Source organism: Dendrobates tinctorius, unplaced genomic scaffold (genome assembly GCF_039654945.1).
Source record: "Dendrobates tinctorius isolate UK_male_01 unplaced genomic scaffold, ASM3965494v1 ptg000008l, whole genome shotgun sequence".
NCBI classification, from domain to species: Eukaryota; Metazoa; Chordata; class Amphibia; order Anura; family Dendrobatidae; genus Dendrobates; species Dendrobates tinctorius.
The window spans coordinates 73,313,671-73,334,969 of NW_027361676.1; the positions used below are offsets into that span (position 1 = coordinate 73,313,671).

Below are 21,299 nucleotides of genomic sequence, written 5' to 3' on the forward strand. Positions count from 1 at the left end.
TTTCTCCCGACGTCGAAGAGTCTGACTGGGAAGTCACTATCGTGTCTTTCTTCCTCGTTTTGTCCCCATGCTTAAGGGATACAAGGGCACTCTGAACGTCTGATTTGATTGCGGCCCTTAGGTCGGATGCAAAATCCGGAGTCTCCTGACAGAGAATTTCTTTTGTGCAAGACTCACAGTTTTTTATCCCATGATACGGGTAGGGGTCTAGTGCAAGTGGGGAATTCCCTGTTCTTTTTCCCCTTCTTTCCCTAATAAGGGAAAGGAACTGCATTGCAATGGTGAACATTCACGAAGATCACTTACCCCAAAAATACGCGGCTGCAGGTACTGATTCAGGAGATGGAGTCAGGTCCTGTACAGGCTGATCTCCTGGTGGCGATTTGCTCCTTGCCGCTGACATACTGCGCCGCGTGGAGTGACTGCTGGAACGGCCATCCCTGACTCGTTCCTTTTGTCGGTGATGGTGTTGGTGGTGCTGCTGCTGCCTGGCATGCTGCTCCTGTTGCTGGTCGCTATCCAATGCTCAGGATCGCTTCCAGCCAGGAGTGTTTCAGAATCCACCATTTTAAATTTCCCGCCCCTGTGACGTCACCGCTCCCATCCTGCACCGCATCTGCCCAGGGAGAGCGCTCCTGCGATTGCGCCGGTTTCCAGGGACCCGGAAAGCGTTTTTACTTCCGGAGCAGCGGCCATCTTGGTACAACTCTGTACCCTGGTGCTGCCCACACATTTACCAGGTCCCCGCGAGCCCCGATCTCCTTTCCGGAGCGGCGGCTCCGAGGTCTCTTCCTCCCGCTCACCCGGCAGCCCGCATCGGCCCCGGCGGTGGCAGCTTCGGGCACCGCACCCGCCGCGACAGGGGCCTCGCCGCTGCCATGTACCGGTCAGGTCGGCCCCGGATCCGGACTCCTCAACTCACTGAAGGCGGAGGAGAGGTACCGCCCTTTTTATCTGTAGGTTCCTGTCCCTGAAGGGCGGATCCCCCCTCTCCGTGGTGCTGTCATGGGTGAGAGAAAAAATGTGTATAACAAAACATGTGTGATCGCAATAATTTTCTCGGAGAAATACTTCATTTTCTAGAACAATTTCAAGTGTGCCAACACTTTCGGTATTATACATATGGTATCTTTTTATGGCTTACGTCTCCATGTGATGTACGGGTTCATATACTTTTGAATGCCCGAGCTCAGAGCTTCTGCCTGCTGACCTGATCGCTTTGGTACAGTCTTGTCATCGATCAGTGGGGGTCTCTTGGCTCTGACCCTCACCGATCCACAGCACATTTAAGGTGCTAAAATATATTAAAAATAATATCACAAGTGAATGAACTGCTGTAAGCATAAAGGAAAGAAGCAACTTAAGCAGAACAGAAGATGAAAAGCAGCCATTAAACACAATGAGGGGATTTAATAAGAATGAAAACGTACATTGCAGGCAGCAGGTTTATTGTGTGCTTAGACACTTTTTGCCCATAGTTGCAGATTAAAAAAGTGTCTCAAAAAAGGTACATGACAGAGAAGTCTGAGGCTGCGGTTGCTAAAAATTTCAACTGTGCGCTTTATCTCGAATTCTTAGACCAGCCTCTCAGTGTACAGGACAATGCCTTACAAAAAAATGTTAGGAATAGCCGAAAGGTGGGCAAATAGTATCAAATAGGTGCGCAGAATAAACTATTTAGTGCCATTGCCAAAATAATATTTTGCTTCTGCCGCACATTCCATTGTTGCCAATAATAATTCAATATTCTTGCTTAAAGTAATAGTTCAACTTTTCATGCCATTTTCTAACTCTGTTCAAACATTGCACTTGTGGAGAGCTCCTATAATACACTAGGAGAAAGACTTTTTCCTTCATTAGGTCTCAGAATACCGAGCAGGTAACAAAGAACGCACTTCTCAAAATATACCGTAAATCACCAGAGCAAGCTCTGCGCAGATGTGGCATAATGTCGAGATGTCACATTTCAGCTCTGAGGCCTGAATACCACAATTATGAATGCAGCTCATGACTATTGTGGGATCAGTGCAAGACCAGTAATGGTACAGTATGCATCTGCAAACTTACTAAGCTTTTTATTTATATCTGTTTTTATAAAAAAAAACAAAACTGTTACATAAAGCCCTATCCACATCTCTTTTTGTTCAGACTTATTAGAGGTTTATGCCTGGATTATTTCTCTAAGGTATGCCTCTGACTTAGGTCATTGTATGTCATATTGGCCATTTACTTTCCTCCCCCGAAGCAATCCCAATAAGACTTCATACTCAACTGGCCTCCTTAGGGAGAACCAGTACTTCCATCATGCTGCCATTGTACAAAAGAACATGATACACCATTATTTTCTACACAATAAAAACGATACTCTTTTGGTATATACCGGGTGCATGAGGGCCTATAAGAATGTCCGGGTATAGACTGCGGACGAATCATGGTGCATACCCTCATGTCCGTGTGTAGACTGCGGACCAGTCATGGCACATACTCTCATGTCAACGTGTAGACTGCAGACTAGTCATGGCGCATATTCTCATGTCAGAGTATAGATTGCGGGTAGTTATAACACATACCCTCATGTCAGAGTATAGACTGCGGACTGATCATGGCACATACCCTCATGTCAACGTGTAGACTGCAGACTAGTCTTGGCACATACTCTCATGTCAGAGTGTAAACTGCGGACCAGTCATGGCGCATACTCATGTCAGAGTATAGACTGCGGGTAGTCATAACACATACCCTCATGTCATAGTGTAGACTGCGGACAAGTCATGGTGCATACCCTCATGTCAGAGTATAGACTGCGGGTAGTCATAACACATACCCTCGTGTCAGAGTATAGACTGTGGACTAGTAATGGCGCATACCCTCATGTCAGAGTATAGACTGCGGACTAGTAATGGCGCATACCCTCATGTCAGGGTATAGACTGCGGACTAGTAATGGCGCATACCCTCATGTTAGCGTATAGACTGCAGACTAATCATGTTGCATACCCTCATGTCAGAGTACAGACTGCAGACTAATCATGTTGAATACTCTCATGTTAGAGTACAGACTGCAGACAAGCCATGGAGCTTAAAATGATGTGGACATAAGTTCCAAAAACTTGAGTGTGTGTAATTCTAGCCAATCTGAAAATTAACAATATATATTGACATATTTTCTCGCTTTAGACTTAAAAGCAAAAATATAATTCATTGTTCTATTATAAGAATGGCATATGCTAAAGAGACATACTGTATCGTATTTATGATCTGAAGTGACAGCAATTCATTCTGCCAGTATGCTTAAAAGCAGTAACTATTTATCTTGCCAAAAACAGCCACATCCATGTAGATGACCGTCATAAATATAGTACTTTTTTTCAGACTATATCAGTTTAACATAAGACACAACAACCAAATTATCTTTGTGCTTGAAGGGGTATATCACAGATAGGGGACTCATCAGATATGAGTCCCACTGATGGGACCTACAATATATCAAAAACCTGGCCCGGGTCATGCTGCTGGATGTCATAAATGTTTAAAATAAGAATGTCCCTTTAAAAAGAAGTCAAAGGAATTCAAACACCATCACAAGAACATAATAACGGTCATGTAAAAATCCTCAAGTGACTGAAGGTGGTCTATCTGGTGTTTGGTGTTTTTTTTTTTGTTTTTTTTACTTAAAGGTGTGTAATTGGGGCTAAAATTTATTTTTGTAATTGGGTTTTATTAGATAAAGCTAAATATAGGGGAGTTTTCCTTTTATAGCCTCCATGTTGTACTGTCTATTACTGGCTGCAGAATGAGTGAACTGAGAATTAATCATTCAGCCCGCTATGGTGGTCTGACACGGAGTTTTTTTACACTTTTACCTGACTGTTTCTGTGCTCCTGTGAGTGCATTTATGACCATGGACCACATTAAAATTGAATGTGCAGCGGAACAAAGGACATGTAAAAGACAAGTGGTGCAACATTTTTAACGAAACCCAATTGCAAAAACGAATTTACTCCCAAAAAACACGTGTTTAAGTTGAAAAAAAAAATTGTCCCCGAAGGTGGACAACCCCATTGATTCAGCCAACAAAAGCCTAACACTGTGGTCTTAAAACTCCGGTGACTGGAGTATGCTGGGATTTATTTTCTGACATCTATGAAGCCTCTATTAGGAGATCTGGAGAGTTTGCGTTTACGTGTTGAATGTGTTTTAGAGAAGTAATCGTGATCTGATATCTACCATACTTGATTTGTTGAGCTCTGGTATTGGAAATTATGTGAAATGTAAGGTAGTTCTTTATCACAGACAGTTCACAAATTGTTCTTACCGGTCTTTCATGCTCAAGGATGGAAGACTTTCCAGGTTCATATTCAAAGATACTTCGGGGTTCAGAACGGAACTTGCGAGTATCGACTTTTCTGTCGGGTGGCTCCCACTCATTCCTTCTAAGAGGAATTACACATATTAGTATAAATGACGTATGCCTGAAGGCCAGCACTCCCTCTGTTGGCAATTCTATTACTAAATGTCATTACTTGAAGGATAATGCCTTTTACAATGATCTCCAGGAGAACCCCTTACCAATCAAACACTGATGGCCCAACCTCTGGGCATCTGGACAGATTTCTGGTAAGACAGCGTAATTTCCAAATATCTTTGTTTTTCTCCTGAATTTTTAGCTTCCTTATTTCATATATACCAATCCCTTCCCATTTGATGTCAGTGTTAATCAAAACCACCATGGTTACTTACCGGTAGCCGGTTTTTCCGGAACCCATGACAGCACCACATGAGAGAGGGATCCGCCCCGCCAGGACAGGAACCTACTGAAACATAAGGGGCGGCACCTCTCCCCCGCTTCAGTTGGATTACAGAGCACTTGAGAGGACTTCCCGGTTAGTTACATATTTATCCAACACCACATCACACAAATACACCCGACTATTGTGCACACCCAAACGGTGAAAAAGGGGGGGAAATATACGGGTGCTGTCATGGGTTCCGGAAAAACCGGCTACCGGTAAGTAACCATGGTGGTTTTCCCTTCACCCATGACAGCACCACATGAGAGATTCTGGAGACTTCGAACACCTTAGGGAGGGACCACCGCTTGCAGCACCCTTCTACCAAAGGTCAAGTCAGCAGAGGAGGACAGATTTAGTCTATAGTGTCTAAAGAAAGTTGAGGGTGAGGCCCAGGTAGCGGCCTTACAAATTTGCTCTATCGATACCTCTGCCTTCTCAGCCCAGGAGGTCGCCACGGCTCTGGTGGAATGAGCCTTGATGCCGTCAGGAACCGGGACGCCACTAGCTGAATAGGCTACACTAATGGCCTCCCTAATCCATCGGGCAATAGTCCCCTTTGACACTCCATAACCTTTCCTAGCACCCTGGAAGGCTACAAATAGGGACTGGGACCTCCTCCACTGGCTGGTTATAGACATATACTCTACTAGGGTTCTTTTAACATCTAGGCTATGAAATTTCTCCTCCCCTGGGTTTTTCGGATTCTCGCAAATGGAAGGGAGGACAATCTCTTGGTTTCGGTGAAAGTTAGTTACTACTTTTGGCAAGTAAGCCGGGTCTGTTCTCATAACCACCCTATCCTGGTATATCTGGGTATATGGTGGGTTGACTGAAAGGGCCTGTAAGTCACTAACTCTACGTGCCGACGTTAGAGCTACCAAAATGATGGTTTTTAGAGTGAGATTTTTAGTTGAAATCTGCTGTATGGGTTCAAACGGCTCTTTCGTGAGGGCTTCCAGCACCAGATTTAGATCCCATGGAGCTATTTTCAGTAAGGAAACTGGCCTAGATCTGTGGCAAGATTTTATAAACCTGGCTACCCATCTGTTTGCCGCTATATTGCAATTGTATAATGCACCCAGCGCTGAAACCTGTACCTTGAGGGTATTAACCGCCAGGCCTAGCTGTAGGCCTGCCTGCAAGAACTCCAAGATGGACTCGATTGGGGGTTCTTGACCTAACGGTTTTTCCCAGGAATTGTAGGAATTTCTTCCACGTCCTGCCATATATGTTGGTTGTTATTGGTTTTCTACTTTTCATTAGAGTAGTCACCAACCTCGGGGAAAAACCTTTATTCCTCAAAAGTGACCTCTCAAATTCCACGCCGTCAGATGGAGCCCCTTGACTTGTTTGTGGAATATCGGCCCCTGAGCTAACAAATCTGGAATCTCTGGCAGTACCCACGGGTCCGAGAGAGACATCATTTGTAGTAGTGAAAACCACGGTCTTTTTGGCCAGAACGGGGCTATGAGGATTACTCTGGCTTGCTCGTCTCTTATCTTTTTTACTACTGTCGGGATTAACGCTACTGGGGGAAAGGCATAGCTCAGTTTGAACCGCCACGGGATTTGTAGAGCGTCTACTGCCCACGGGTTTTCCCCTGGGTTTAATGAGCAGAACCTTCTCACTTGCCAGTTGCTTTTGGTGGCAAAGAGGTCGATTACTGGCTGTCCCCATAACTGTACTATTTTGCGGAATATTACCCGATTTAAGGCCCACTCTCCCTGTTTTAACTTGTTGCGGCTTAGAAAGTCGGCTTGAACATTTTCTGTCCCTTTGATGTGTAGGGCTGTTAGGGAGGTTAGGTGTTGCTCTGCTTTGAGGAAGATTCTTTTGGCTTCGTCCATTAGGGAGTTTGACCTTGTCCCTCCCTGGTGGTTGACATACGCCACTGCCACCCTGTTGTCTGACATAATTCGGACGTTTTGACCCTGTAACATGGGAATGAATGCCTCTAGGGCTCTGTTTATCGCTCTCAACTCTCTTAAGTTGGAGGAAGCCTTCTGCTCTATGTGACCCCAGGACCCTTGGGCCATATGTTCTCTCAGGTGTGCCCCCCATCCCGAGGAGCTTGCGTCCGTCAATATTACATCGGACACGGGCCTGTGCCACAAAGTTCCCCCTGCTAAATTTGTGTCGTCTAGCCACCAAGTGAGAGAGTTTTTCCCCCTTTCGGAAAGTTCCAGCTTCCCTTCTAAACGCCCTTTCAATCGTCTCTGGGCTGACAAGATTTCCGCCTGCAGTTGTTGGGTATGAAACTGTGCCCAGTTGCCCGCTGGGATACAGGCTGTTAGCGTGCCCAACAGGGACATTGCCCTTCTTAGGGTCATGTGAGGATGCTGTATTGCCGTAAGGGTCATTTCTCTCACCTTCTCTAGTTTTTTCTCTGGCAAGAGACAAACTTGACGGTCGGAGTCCAAGACGAAACCTAGAAACGTTTGTTTCCTTAGGGGTTGAAGTTTTTTAATTTTTTTTTAAGTTTACCATCCAACCCAGTCTTTGCAGGGTCTCTGTTATCTTTTCTACCTGATGTGCGCAGTGATGTTCTGAATTGCCAATGACCAGAAAATCGTCCAAGTAAGGCACCATAATCACATTGTGGATTCGAAGGAAAGCTGTCATTTCCGCTATTACTTTTGTAAAAATCCTTGGCGCTATGGAGATGCCAAACGGAAGAGCCGTAAATTGAAAATGCCTGAGGTCGCCCTGGATGTATAGGGCTACCCTCAGGTATTTTTGGTACTCTTGGTGCATCGGGATATGGTAATAGGCATCCTTCAAATCTATTACGGCCATGAAGCTGTTGTGGTGTAACAGCTTTATGGCCGAAGTCACTGATTCCATTTTGAATGTTTGGTTCATGATCCATTGATTGAGGCGCCTGAGATTTATTATCGTTCTGAAGGAAAGGTCGGGATTTTTATTAGGAAGAGGGGAGAATAGAACCCCCTTCTTACTTGATCGTTCGGGACCTCTACCAGAACTTGTTTCTCCAATAGTCCTAAGATTTCTGTTTCTATGGCTGATTGCTCTCCTGGATCCTTCCTGACGGGGGTCACCACAAATGAAGCTCTTGGATACTGGAAGAAGGGGATTTTTAGGCCATTCTTTATAATTTTCAGGATCCAATTGTTGGCCGATATTTTGTCCCATTCTTGAGAAAAGAGCCTCAATCTTCCCCCCACAGGAGGGCTGGTGTCATTGCGGGGATTTTTTGGCGGTTGAGGTATTTCCCCCAAACATAAACCCTGGTTCTTTTTTCCTCTTGTCGTCCCATCTTTTCCGTTCTCCCGGGGGACGGCCTCGATTGAACCTTCCCCTCCGAAAGGGCGGTCTCCTTTGATCACCCATGAATCTGGGGAAGCCCTTCTTTTTATCACCGGCTTTTTCCAGGATGTCATCCAGGTCTTTTCCAAACAAGAACTGCCCATCACATGGTAATGAGCATAATTTTGCCTTAGATTGAATGTCCCCAGGGCAGCCTTTGAGCCATAACGCCCGTCTTGCGGCGTTCGACAGCCCCGCTGCTCTTGCCGTTAACCTCATCGAGTCGGCGGAGGTATCTGCCAAGAAGGCGGAAGCTCCGTGTAGTAGGTACATTTCACCTAAAATTTTCTCTCTTGGTATTTTGGAGACCAATTTTTCTTCCAGTTGTTGCAACCAGACCATTAATGACCGGGCTGTGCAGGTGCCGGCTATTGCTGGTTTTAGACCGCCTGCCGCTGCCTCCCAAGTATGCCTTAGGTATGAGTCCGCTTTTTTATCCAAGGGATCTCTCAAAACCCCTGAATCCTCCAGGGGCAGGGCCGATTTCTTGGAAGGCCTAGACACTGCGGCGTCAATCTTTGGGACCTTGTCCCAGATGTCCGTGTCCTTAGCCTCAAAGGGGTATCTTCGCTTTGAAGAGGAGGGAAGGCTACCTGACTTCTCCGGTTTCTTCCACTCTCTTTCGATTAGGGCCTGAATCTTGTCATTGACCGGAAAGGTACGCTTTTTCCTTTCTTGTAGGCCGCCAAACATCACATCCTCCACTGATCTCTCTACTTTCTCCTCCTGTAGGCCCATAGTGGACCTGATGGCTTTAAGGAGGGCGTCCGTATCTTCTACGGGAAAGCAAGGTCTGCCCCCCGTATCACTGTCTGAGGATGAAGATGACCCGTGCTCAACTTGATACTCCGAAGAGGAGGAGCCTGACGAGGAACTCGGGGAGGCTTTCCTACTCTTACTTTTCTTTTTTAATAATTTTTTAAGTGAGCCCTGTACCTCCGACTTAATTATTGATCTGAGGTTTGTTGCCAGGCTCGGTGCCTCTTCAGCCATAGTCCGCTGGATACAGCTGACACATAAGTCCTTTTGGTAGTCTTTTGCTAAAGGGCTGTGGCATATGGCACATACTTTATTTTTCTTTTTGCATATAGCTTTTTTGCCTCCCTAAAAAAGAAAAGACATAGGAAGCCCTATTACAACATTGTCAACTTTCACGGAGATCACTCACCACCCAGGAAAGACCGATACCGGACTCTGGGGCTGCGAAGGAGCGTGCGTTCTGCGTTCTTTTGACCTCGAGGAATCCCTCGATCGGTGACTTGGACGGCTGCTGCTTTTGCCGCTCGAGCGGCTCTTGCGACCAGAAGCTTGTGATGGGGGCAGAGACAATGGGGACGGGGAGCAATCCTCCTGAGACGCCATTGTCACCCCTGCAGCCACTTCTGCTCCTTCTTTATCGGTGAGTGCCCCTCATTACCCCTCCCCCCCGCGACCGCCAGCCGCTTCTCCTGGCCGGCGTCGCGCCCGGCGCCATGATCGTCGCGTCCTGATGACGTCAGCGGTCGCGCTCCCAGAATCCTCTGCGCCGCTGACGTCAGACTCCGCCCCCGGCTTCCCCTGCATGCAGGCGAAGGACGGGCGCGCGCACAGGGGGAGGGCGGCACGTGGAGGAACCTCCGAAGGGAGGACACCTGGACGTGCCCGCACGAATCCGGGGCCCGGATCAGGCAACACCCCGGGGACTGCGCTACCAGCTGCCGACGGCCGGCGTCGCAGGTAAGTCAGCCCTGCAATTTAAACGCCGGGACGGCCCTGTGTCTTTCATCCTGACAGGCGCCGCCGCTGTCAGAGGGATTCCTCTCCAGGACAGGAACCCAACTGAACTGGGGGAGAGGTGCCGCCCCTTATGTTTCAGTAGGTTCCTGTCCTGGCGGGGCGGATCCCTCTCTCATGTGGTGCTGTCATGGGTGAAGGGAAAACAGTACTTACCTTTATTCCCAAGTCTGCAGCACTGATGAGCGGAAGTGCTGATGTGTACAATCAATGCACAACTGAGGATTGTAGTAAATGTGAGTGATGCACTCAGATGTCCGGACATGATACCCACCCGCCATTATTTGTATTCCTGTGAATGGTGCTAAGCAGATACAGGCCTCCACCAAGCAAGTAATAGCGCTACAAAGCAATTCCATAGTGAGTCTGAATGACGACCTAATAAGTGATTACAAAGGAAACGCACATCTTTACCAGAGGTAGTGTGGCGCCCCTGGGGCTCAGTCACCACAGAGGTACTGCACCTTCTCCTAAGGTGTAGTGCCCCACCGACTAGGTAAGTTGGGAACTCCTTTCCACACTCCAACACCTGCATCCCACACACAGGATAGTTCAGTAGGTCCACCTAGCAGCTTCAGGCTGGGGGTAGAGAGCACCCTTCGTGGAACCCTGCTTCGTAACACGAGATGTGCTGGGAGGTGGGTGGAGTTAGTATAAAAGAGGGGGAAAGTAGAGAATTACAGGTCAGTCTGACGGGAGGTCAGGCGAGAAGAGTTCAGTTCTGAAGTTAGTTCGAGTTCAGTTTAGAAAGTGCTGCAGCTGCCTCAGTGATCTGAGCCAGCTGGCACGGGGAAGAGAAGAGAAAGACGTAGACCTGCAACCTCGGCTTCCATAAGAGAGAGAAGGAACAGCGTGGAACGAAGGAGTAGGAGAACAGAGAGGAGTTGTGGGTTGGAAGAGGAACCCTGCCTATAGGTTCTCAGCGCAAGGCCGGGGCCCGGTCCCCAAGGTTGTACGGACACTTATGGTTCTGCAGCAGACACCGGTGGAGTAGTGAGCCGCTAACGCCTTACTCCCATTATAGACTTGGGACACAACAGCAACCGATTTGCGAGCCAGGACTCTGAGAGGAGTCCCCGATAGAGGCTACAGCTGTCTGTCATACAAGTAGAAACTAGGAACACCTAGAGAGAGGCATTCCAGGGTAACTGAGTACTGGAGTGCTTCGCACCACAAGGCGCATTAGAGGAGTCGTTCAGAAAGGCACATGTTGGCGGAGTGTTGAAGAGGAGAAGTCTGACTTGCCCGGGAGGTTCATTGAGTCCCTGCCACGGAGGACACAGCATGGAAGCGGGCACCAGTGGTTACCAAGAACTGTGAGTAAAGCGTTGAAACTGCAAGCCCTGGTGTCCTCCATTCATTCGCCGCTAACACCTTCAGCACCGCTACATCTTTGTACCAGCATCTATGCCATTCTGCGCCTCTCCTCCTCCATTGCACCTACACTGCCCTGGGACTACAGCTACATCTGTGGGGAGCTACACCATCTTCGCTGCACCACACCATCAGTCCCAGCGGATCTGCATGCAGCGTTGGCTTACCATCTCAATTGCCAAACACCACGGGTGGCGTCACGAACTATTCAAATAAACTTTAACACCATTAACATCACCGCCATTGATATTGGGCGCCCAGGGCCACGGACCGGGTCACTGCTGCTGTGACACGCATCCCCCTGACACCGGCCCGGTACCGAGTTCCCCGCTGCCCTGGGTGTGAGGGGCGACCCAGTAGCATGGGCTGTTTTTTCTATGTATGAACTGTATATTTAGATGTCAACTTATCCCTTTACTTATCATAAGAAAGGTGGAAATCAGTCTGAATATCAGAATATCACACACTCATCTCCACGGTGTCTTTCAGTAGAATGATACGAAGACATGACAAGCAACTTCTCCGCAGTGAAGCGTTAAGGCACCACTCCAGCAGTTCCCTGCACCTAGTCTTCTACTTACCAGCTGCCATCTTCATCAGTTATCAGTGCCGTTATGGTCAGTTTCCAGCAGTTTGTTACCGGCTAAATGTCTCCAGTGTTTGCTGGGTGATCCAGAAGTTACTACATTATGGAAGTCTCAGAGCTAGAATGAGGCCAGAACGAGACTCTCATAGACTTACATTGAGAACTTGTGACCATCTCCCCTGACTTTCGGTCAGTCAGAAGTTGTGTCCCAAGATAGCGGGGTGGGACCGAAGCAGTGCAGGGAACAGCTGAAGATGGTGGCCGGCAAGTATAAAACTAGGGTCAGGAAACTTAGATTAGTGGCACCACTCCACTGCTGGATTAAAAAAATGCTAGCATGGTGCTTTAGGCCACATAAGTATAGGGAGAAATTATACGTACTTGGAATGAGTCTACTAGACAGATAACAGTAATAGGAGTCCCCATAGGACAGATACAATACTCTTATTTTTCATTAATATTAAATTGCTCCCAGATTCAATTTTTTTTCCTCTAACTTGCTCACTGTAAAAATAAAAATATGCTTTTTCCACCCATTACACATCCGCTGCTGACTCTCAGTAGCTGCCCATATTGAAAGGTTGGAGAGGTGCATCGCACTTCCCTGCTGCAACCAATCACTGGGCTCAGCGGCGATGATGTAGTTGGCATGAATTGACTAAGACTAGTGATTATTTGCAGCTGTCACATACTGTACGTTGTAGCTGTGATGTCACCACTGCAGCCTGCCCACAGAGACCAGCAGCGGCGAGGCAGTGCTGAAGCTACGGTAGGTGTTTAAAGTGTTTTTTTTGCTATTATTACACTTGGCAAGCCAGTAGAAACTAAAATCCATAAGCATCGATAAAACCTTTAAAAAGGATAAATCTTAGCACTTATGCATAGAAGAATGTGAGAATTCAGCATCTCAGACCAAAGAAATCTGAACAGCAGTCTTTCTCCAGCTGTATTTTGAGGTTTGAGAAGGGCCAAATATGGCCGAAATGTTGCCTTGTCTTCCTATTGTTATGAATTTTTAATGCTTTGGAATAAAGATCTAAGTTTTTAAGGATTCTCCTCTGGAGCCCCAGGATTCTTGGACATTCTACTGTTGGGCCTAGAGGGAGGCCCTACCGAACAAGCACAGACTTTATCAATGGTGCATTGGATTTAGAAGTCTTTCCCATTTTTTAAAATTCCCACTGAGTTTGAAAATGATGTGCTGATTCTTTCACTGCCATCATCTGTACTCCAAATGTGTACATTATGATATCAATGTAGCTATAAGCAGGCTAATAGGAAAAGCAGGGGTTCGAAGAATTAAGACATTCCATGATAAAATAATTTGCAAAGTTTCATAACTTTCCATGCTAGTTAAAATTATTTAAAAAAAAGTAGTAACTCTTTATCCTGCTCATACTGAGAGTGATGACAAGTTGTGCTCAGAGACTTTTGCTAACTTACAACAATAACTTTAATATGGGGTGCAAGTCTTTTATTCCACAACTTTACTGGTATATGCATTTTGCCTCTTCAGAGACGAAGAGGACGTCAACTCTAGTGCCACCTATAGAGAGTAGCACTAGCCATCCATTAACGAGTGTTGCCACATGTCTTAGGATAACATCTAAACCAGAATCTCTATTTGCAAAGCATGAGAGGCTTCTTCGTGTTATCAAAGAGGCAACATCCTCACGTTGGCATGCCAGGTTAAGCACGTCACTCTCCACAAGGAGATACGTTACCCCTTAGATCCCACTAAGAAGCCTCTCATACAGCCAAATGAGTCCTCCTACTTTGCATTGATGAGGGGCTTGTTAAAGTGTGAATATTGATTGCCAATTCCAATAGGTGGCACTAGAGGAAGTTTGCATATTTAATTTCCCAGAGGAGCACTGCAAGGCTTAGAAGCCTCCTCACACTGGCATGCCAAACTAGGCATGTCACTCTCACCAAGTAGATATTACTGGCATATACAAATAATATGAAAAGCTTTTAAATGTTGTGTAATTGACTCTCATATAACACAATGTATTCCTACAAGATGTTCTACAAAATCTTTCTTGTGCAGCTCAGCCCTTAGGTGCATGTACACGAGAAAATAGCCAATAGTGAGGTAACATATTGCCGTCCACTGCTGAAAAATAATAAAGGTCTGTGAAATGACAATGCATTGATTGTAGTACATTATTTTTTATGTTGATTTGCTACAATCATGGTGGCAATTTTTATTTTCCACAAAACAGAAAGAACAATCAGGTGGAGGAACTGCAAGTTTGGTGACTTACTTCTCAGGAGAGCTCAACTCCCGCATGCGATGAGGCACGGATGGAGGAAGCACAGGTACTGGAGGAGGCGGCAATGGGGAGGAAACTCTAAATACATCTGTGCCATTGTCAGAGACACTTTTAGATAAAGGACGGTAAGTTTGTGTCTTTGCAGCAGGGTGTGAATAGGCAGGTAAAGTTGAGCTGTAGTTATCTGTTATCACAAAAACAAGAAAACAGTAATATAAAATGGACACCACATTTTACAGGACAGCTAAGAGATAAAGAAAACATGGATTGTATATAGACACATACGAGGAACGGCCACTTTATTTGAGAACCACCTATGACTATGTTGGACCTCCTTCATGAGCTGCAGCAATTCAATGTGGCATTTACTCCACTTGGTGTTGAAATCATTCTGCACCATGTAAATGAGGTGGAGGTGCAGATCTGTTGTGATCAGCCCTGTGTACCTCATCCTGGCGACACTCTAGTGAAGGGGTGTCCAACCTTTTGGCGTCTCTGGGCCATATCAGAAAAGAATGGTTGTCTTGGGCTGCACATTAAATACACAAACACTAACGAAAGCTGATGAGTAAAACAAAAAGTCCATGCCTAATTTTCCTGATTTATGTCAACACAAATAAGCAAAAAAGTCCTCATATAATAATCATAATCATCGTAATTATGCAGCGGCACATTCGGAGCGCTTTTTTCCGACTGTCAAATAGGTCCTGAGATTGTGATCACTAATATAGAAAATGTAAAATATAATGCTACACTGATGCTTATATATATATCACATATGAGAAGCTAAGACTATGCTGTATACATCTCGGTTAGCATACCAGCATGCTCGGATCACACCTTATCCAAGCACTTTGCGCAGCACTAAAAAAAAAAAAAAAAAAAAAACCATTCTAGAACGAATCCATGATTGTGGATGTGTGATTATTAAACAAAATATGAAGCATGGCCTGTAATCTGCATGCCATAATCCACGGTCCATAGTTACAGGTCAAAATTTACTGCTTGTGACATTTCACTGCTATGATCAGCAATTGTATTCTAATTTCATTAACTGACAGCTACAATGGTGATTGTGCTGCTCTTCAAAATGTGATCGCGAATATACTAAAAACACATTTCTAGCATCACAGCCTGTGACAAAGGCCTCATTCAGGTGTCCATTTTCCACGTAGGTGTCCAATGCATGGGGACTGTTCACATCTGTGACTTTTTGCAGACCTCGTGTCTGCAAAAAATGAAGAACAAAATTAAATGTCCATTTTTTATCAAAATTACCCATACAAGTCTATGGGTCTGTGAAAGTCGAGAACAGCACACGGATGCCATTCTTGTGCAATCCACGTGGTGTCCATTTTTAACATTATATTTTGAAGGATAAGAGTTGAGATTTTTTTTTTTTACAGATCAAACATTGATGATAATCGATCCTTTTTGTGCACAAGTTAAAAAAAAAAATTCGAATATCTGAATGAGCCCGAAACCCGAGTGAACCCTTCATGTGTATGATTGTTTTCATACAGCGCAGGATAATCTATATTGGTGATTGTTACATTCCTGTCTATTTGGTAACTATGCCCTTAGAAAAGGTATAGAAAAGGCTTACTGTATCGATAACAATTGACTCCTCTTCAACTTCGATAAAAGCTAAAATGTTATGTTTGGCTGGATTTAACTTGTAAGTTTTAGGCTTAAAATGATACATTTCCCCTCAGAGTAGACAGACACTAATGACTACGTACAATGACGACTGCTAGTCTTGCGGTGTAATATGGCATATTAAAGCCAATCTAGAATCCATACATCACTTAATAGACTTCATACACCATGAGCCGGACGTTCTATCGCGCATGCGGACTAAGTAACTCACCTGTGTTATATGCATAGGCTGCGCTGGAATAATCACCGTCATCGTCTGTAAAACAAGAGCAATCTCTGAGTCCTCTAATATGTCAGAATCACATTTACTACAGGCGAGAACAAACCAAGGACTACTTTCACCTTCTCCTTTATGTCTCATGCTTCAGCTCATTTCACAGCTCATCTCACCTTAAACTGATGGCGTCCTCATACCATCTCCTTGTTTGAGATTTGTCCTGGTCATATTATTGCATTTCAGGGCTCTGAACAGTGAAATTGGCAGGGGTCATAGTTTTAACTAATGTCCCCATGATAATCTGTGCACATACCGTAAATACCTGCCAAGTCCTCAAAGTAAAAGACGCCCGTAAGAGCTTGTTTAATATTTCACTAATGTAATGGTGATTTGTGACTAGATTTTTCAAGGCATTGATCCGAGCCCTGAATGTCAATGAGATCTGGTGAATTTATATGTTAGTTCTCTAAGCAGAAGTTACATACCGGACTTTCACAAATGATACCATAATTCTTCTGGTTGTGTTTTCTACAATTGCTCCCTTATACAATGAGTGCTGTCCATGCACAGGTAGCCTATCCATATTACATAGCCAGCTATGCTGGGCATGGCTCTTTTAAAGATACGAAGAATAATAATGGGGTCTGGGTCACAGTTCCCAATCCAAGACCTAGGTTTTACAACGAAAGCTGAGCCCTGGTTGTTTTCAGCCACAAGGACACTTTTCCGTTGGGGGATGTCTTCATACAAGATACATAAAAGTCCTGCAATGTACAATTCAATATTTGCATTCCCTGACAATATCTCAATGAAAATGGTTATAGTTTCTAACTAAACATACATTATATACTTTTGCTAAACAGTAAAGACCAATTTAGAAGGGATGATTGATTTTGTCTGCTGACGATCGAGGGTTAACTACAACCATGACAATGAAAATGATGGGAAGAGAACGATTGTTCATATGAACATTCTGTCTCCATGCAGGATCATGCTGTCGGCAGCACATTCCTTGTTTATATGGGGCGGTGTGCTGCCAATACCAATGATTTTTATGCTGATAAAAATGGTCTGATCACCACTGATCACTGGCATGCTCACCCATCTTAATTATCGGTACAAGCCTTTAATCAACGCTCATGCGCCAATTATCTGCTTGTCCAACAATAATGGGCCTTAAACTAGTATTGACAACCAAGTCAGTTGCAGGCTTAAAACGATGCTCCTTTGAGGGGGATGAGCAGTGACTACACATTTCTCATGTATAGTCACCCTTCTTGGGGATCTTCATTTACCTTCAGCTGCCTCCATCGAACTAATCGTCGTTCTATTCTACCTGCTTCCAAGATGGCCACAACAATGTCATAGCACAGTGATAAGACTAAGCTATGCTTCCCCTGCCTTTTGTGTGTTGTGGGATAGGAAAACTTACCACTGCATTCCCCATGTCAAGGAGGAGGCCATCTTGGAAAGAGGAGGAATCGAACGTAGATCTGCGCACAAGAGATAACAGGAGGCAAACGAAGGGCACCAAGTAGGGAAGGCAACTATACATGTGGAGAAGGTGAAGAGTCTTTTTGATACTGTGATGTTTAGTCCTTGACTTCCTTCTATTATCTACAGATGTGCCACTCCATGGCTCAAATGGGATAAAATGTTTAGCAAATAATTATCATAAATTCAATTAAAGGAAATCTTAGGCAAATTGGTTCTTCAGTCTGTGGAGCTCAAATTCGGTCAGCTTCCCCAAGTATAACCCAGAATGAAAAATATGGATTGAGACCAATGAAGGGCATTCATAGAAAGAATCCCACATTCAGAAAAGTTACAGTGTGGTATGTACAAAAAGCAATATCATCATCAAAAGATGTATCCCTATGACACTAGGTTGGGTTAAAAAACAAAATGGCTGCTTCTCATTTTTATAAGTGACAGATTGAGCGTTTTCAATTAAATGGGGTCACCTATCCCAGACTCATAACCTGAAACACATGCCCCAATGCAACATCTATGACAGGATGACCCAACTGTCATGCAGGTTTTGTTTTTTTTAACTAGTGGTAAGTCCAGGTACAGGTACTCCAAGGCCCAGGTATTTAGAGAGAAAACACCATCCTAAACAAATAATGTCAATTAGAAAAGAATGTGTTTGTGTAGATACTACGCAGAATCTGATAACAAGTTTCATGTGAAATTTCCCTTCACATCGGAGAAACAAAACACCTTGCGTTCATGAAATAAAGTCTGCACAATACAAAGGGCACGCACATACCTGGCTTGTGGACCATATGAATCTGCTTGAACATTGTCTTGTACCAGTCTTTGGGTCTATCAACAGTCTGTTAAGAAAAAGAGCATCAAACAAACAAAACATTAGTTATAAAAGTCCAAAAATTATAAAAAAAAAATCATTTAAAAGGATAAAAGTACATAAATTACCAATGTGTTCATAAGGGCTACCAGATCGCTAGAAACTGACTGTGAAGTATCAGTGTGGTAATCCATGTCTATGTTCACTTCGCTCCCTACCTCCTGGGAGATGAATTCTTCATCTGGGTGATACAGTTATTGGCAGACTGAAATCTCTCCATAGTACAATACAAGAAAAACTCATCCAACCTGTTGTACCACAATACCAGACACGCATTTCCTTGTACTATATGTACATTGCAGTGTGTTAATTTATCACACAAATTCTTGCCTAGCCGCACTGGCAATGCCGAGTGTTCTGTGGCTGACAGAAGACCGAAGATATCCAATATAAAATAAGCTATGAAAGTGAAGGATTGCCCGATGCAATGATAAATGACATGGACATCTACCATGCGCTTCCTTGATCCCAGATGAGATATGAGGATATTCCACAGGGAAAACACCTGAAGTAATTTCTGAGGTACTGAAAATTAAGGAAATCCTAAAACCTTGATCTGTTGAGGGTCTTGAGGTGACAACTAGAATGTAGACTTCACTGAGAGAGTGAAGGAAGAAGCCTAAAACCCCTGTATGCAGTCATTCCTTCTTTCAATGATTTTTTACCAGGACATGGCCTAGCATGCCAAGGTGCCACGCACTTCATGATGGAGCCATCAATGCATGTCAATAGGTTTTGTTCACATCTGTGCTATAAATTGTTGTATTTCTATTGCTCTACTGGAACCAGCACATGAAGACCACTGACTAAAAGGAAGGTTGTCTGGTTTCAGTCATGGTGCCTTTTGGTTTTGTTGGCCAAAATATGATATACCATATATTTGTCAAAATTGGTAAAAGACAATCTGAACAGAGCCTCAAATGCAGATATGAACAGAGCCTTATTAGGAATGCTCTCATTAATGTCATGCATTACTTACACCAAGGGAGTTTGATTCCAGCTGCTCATGCCTTGCACATAGTATTATAGGCTGCTATTAGAATGCAAAACTGGCCAAAAAACAGATGACTGTAGTCAATCAGATGTGGCAGCATGTTGGCTCTCCTCTTCACCTCAACAAATAAAAAGTGGGGTTTTACTAGGGCATATTTACTGTTTGTTCTTGAGACCTAATCTTTTTACCCATTGGGCAGCTCTAGGTAATATTTACCCCTGAGTAGGTTAGTAGCTCAGGCAATCACAAGTTGTAATTACCCATGTCAGGGTATATTCTGCCTACCGGATACAACATTATGACATAATACTACAATGCTGCTAGATCGAAGCATGACGAAAGCAATAATGAATTGCCTGATTGTCACATACATTTCTGACCCACCCATTAAGTAGCAGCAATATCTTTGTACAATACACATCAGGGTGTTTGCAGAATGACTACCAGACAGTTTGTAAATTGTAATTCATAGATTCGGTCTTTGGAAGAGTAATACTATAACTACCATATATACTCGAATATAAGCTGAGATTTTTAGTCCATTTTATGGGATTAGAGTCCCCCTCTCGGCTTATATTCGAGTCATATACACCAGGGGGTCGGAGGAGGAGGGGGGTCAGGTCATATATACCCGTCCTGGCACGGTCTCTGCAGCCCCCAGCTTCTCCGCGATCTCCCTTCCTTCCTTCAGCGCATATTCATGAGGTGTAATGAGCGGTACCACGTGACCGCTGAAGGCAGGAAGGGAGATCGTGGAGAAGCTGGGGGCTGCAGAGACCATGCCAGGACGTGTAAGTATAGCGATACTCACCTGTCCGGGTCCATCGCTGCTTGCTGCTGTCTGGCATGTCATCTGTCAGTGACGTTCAGACAGCAGAGGGCGCGGTGACGTGGTTAGTGCACGCCATGCCCCCTGCAGTCTGAACGTTACTGACAGATGACGTGCCAGACAGGAGCAAGCAGCGATAGACCGGGGGACAGGTGAATATCTCAGGTGCCAGCAGTGACACCGGCACCTGGCCCCCAGCGACGGAGACGTGAGTATGTCTTTTTTATTTTTAAATGCTGCAGCGGCAGCATATGGGGGCATAATCTATGGAGCATCTTATGGGGGCAGCATATAGGGGTATAATCTATGGAGCATCTTATGGGGGCAGCATATTGGGGTATAATCTATGGCCGCAAAAAATTCCTTCCTTACATTAAAGAAGTGTTACCACAGCCCCTGTGATGGTACAACCCGATTCGTCAAGACCTTTTATCGTCGAGGTCGATGCTTCGGAGGTGGGGGCAGTATTGTCACAGGTCCCCTCTACCCTGACTAACCTCAAACCCTGTGCCTTTTTTCTAAGAAGTTCTCTTCGGCCGAGAGAAACTATGATGTCGGTAACAGGGAATTGTTAGTGGTTAAATTGGCTTTCGAAAAATGGAGGCATTTTTTGGAGGGGGCCGCTCAACCCATTATGGTCATCACTGATCATAAAAACCTTGCCTATATCGAGTCTGCTAAGAGATTAACCCCCAGACAGGCTCGGTGGGCACTTTTTTTTTTCTCGATTTCATTTTACCATCACGTTCCGACCAGGATCTAAAAATGTAAAGGCGGATGCCTTATCCTGAAGTTTTGATTGTGTCCCCTCCAGAACCTCCTTCCTCCATTCTTCAACTAGGAGTGGTTGTAGCCGAAATCTCCTCTGAGTTACAGAGAGATTCTGGAAGCACAAGCTCCCAGGAATAAACCCCCAGGTAAATTGTTTGTACCCAAACAATTACGTCTCACACACCTTCAAGAATTTCATGATTCTGTGTTAAGTGCACACCCTGGTATTGCAGCTACCCGGGGGGCAGTAGCTAGGGGTTTTTGGTGGCCCTCTATGGGTACTGATATAAAAAGGTTTGTAAATACTTGTGGGGTGTGCGCGCGCTCTAA

General features: G+C 44.9%; 1 protein-coding gene across 4 annotated transcripts in view; it reads right to left on the bottom strand.

Moving 5' to 3' along the window:
- SORBS2 (sorbin and SH3 domain containing 2) overlaps positions 1 to 21,299 on the bottom strand; it is a 333,099-nt gene that overhangs the window by 87,322 nt on the left and 224,478 nt on the right. For all 4 annotated transcript variants that reach the window (XM_073578712.1, XM_073578685.1, XM_073578692.1 and 1 more), the window contains 4 exons: positions 18,277 to 18,343; positions 15,999 to 16,043; positions 14,120 to 14,312; positions 4,315 to 4,429 (listed from right to left, as the gene is read on the bottom strand). In XM_073578712.1, coding sequence (XP_073434813.1) covers positions 4,315 to 4,429; positions 14,120 to 14,312; positions 15,999 to 16,043; positions 18,277 to 18,343 — 420 coding nt within the window. The remainder of the gene's footprint in view (positions 1 to 4,314; positions 4,430 to 14,119; positions 14,313 to 15,998; positions 16,044 to 18,276; positions 18,344 to 21,299) is intronic.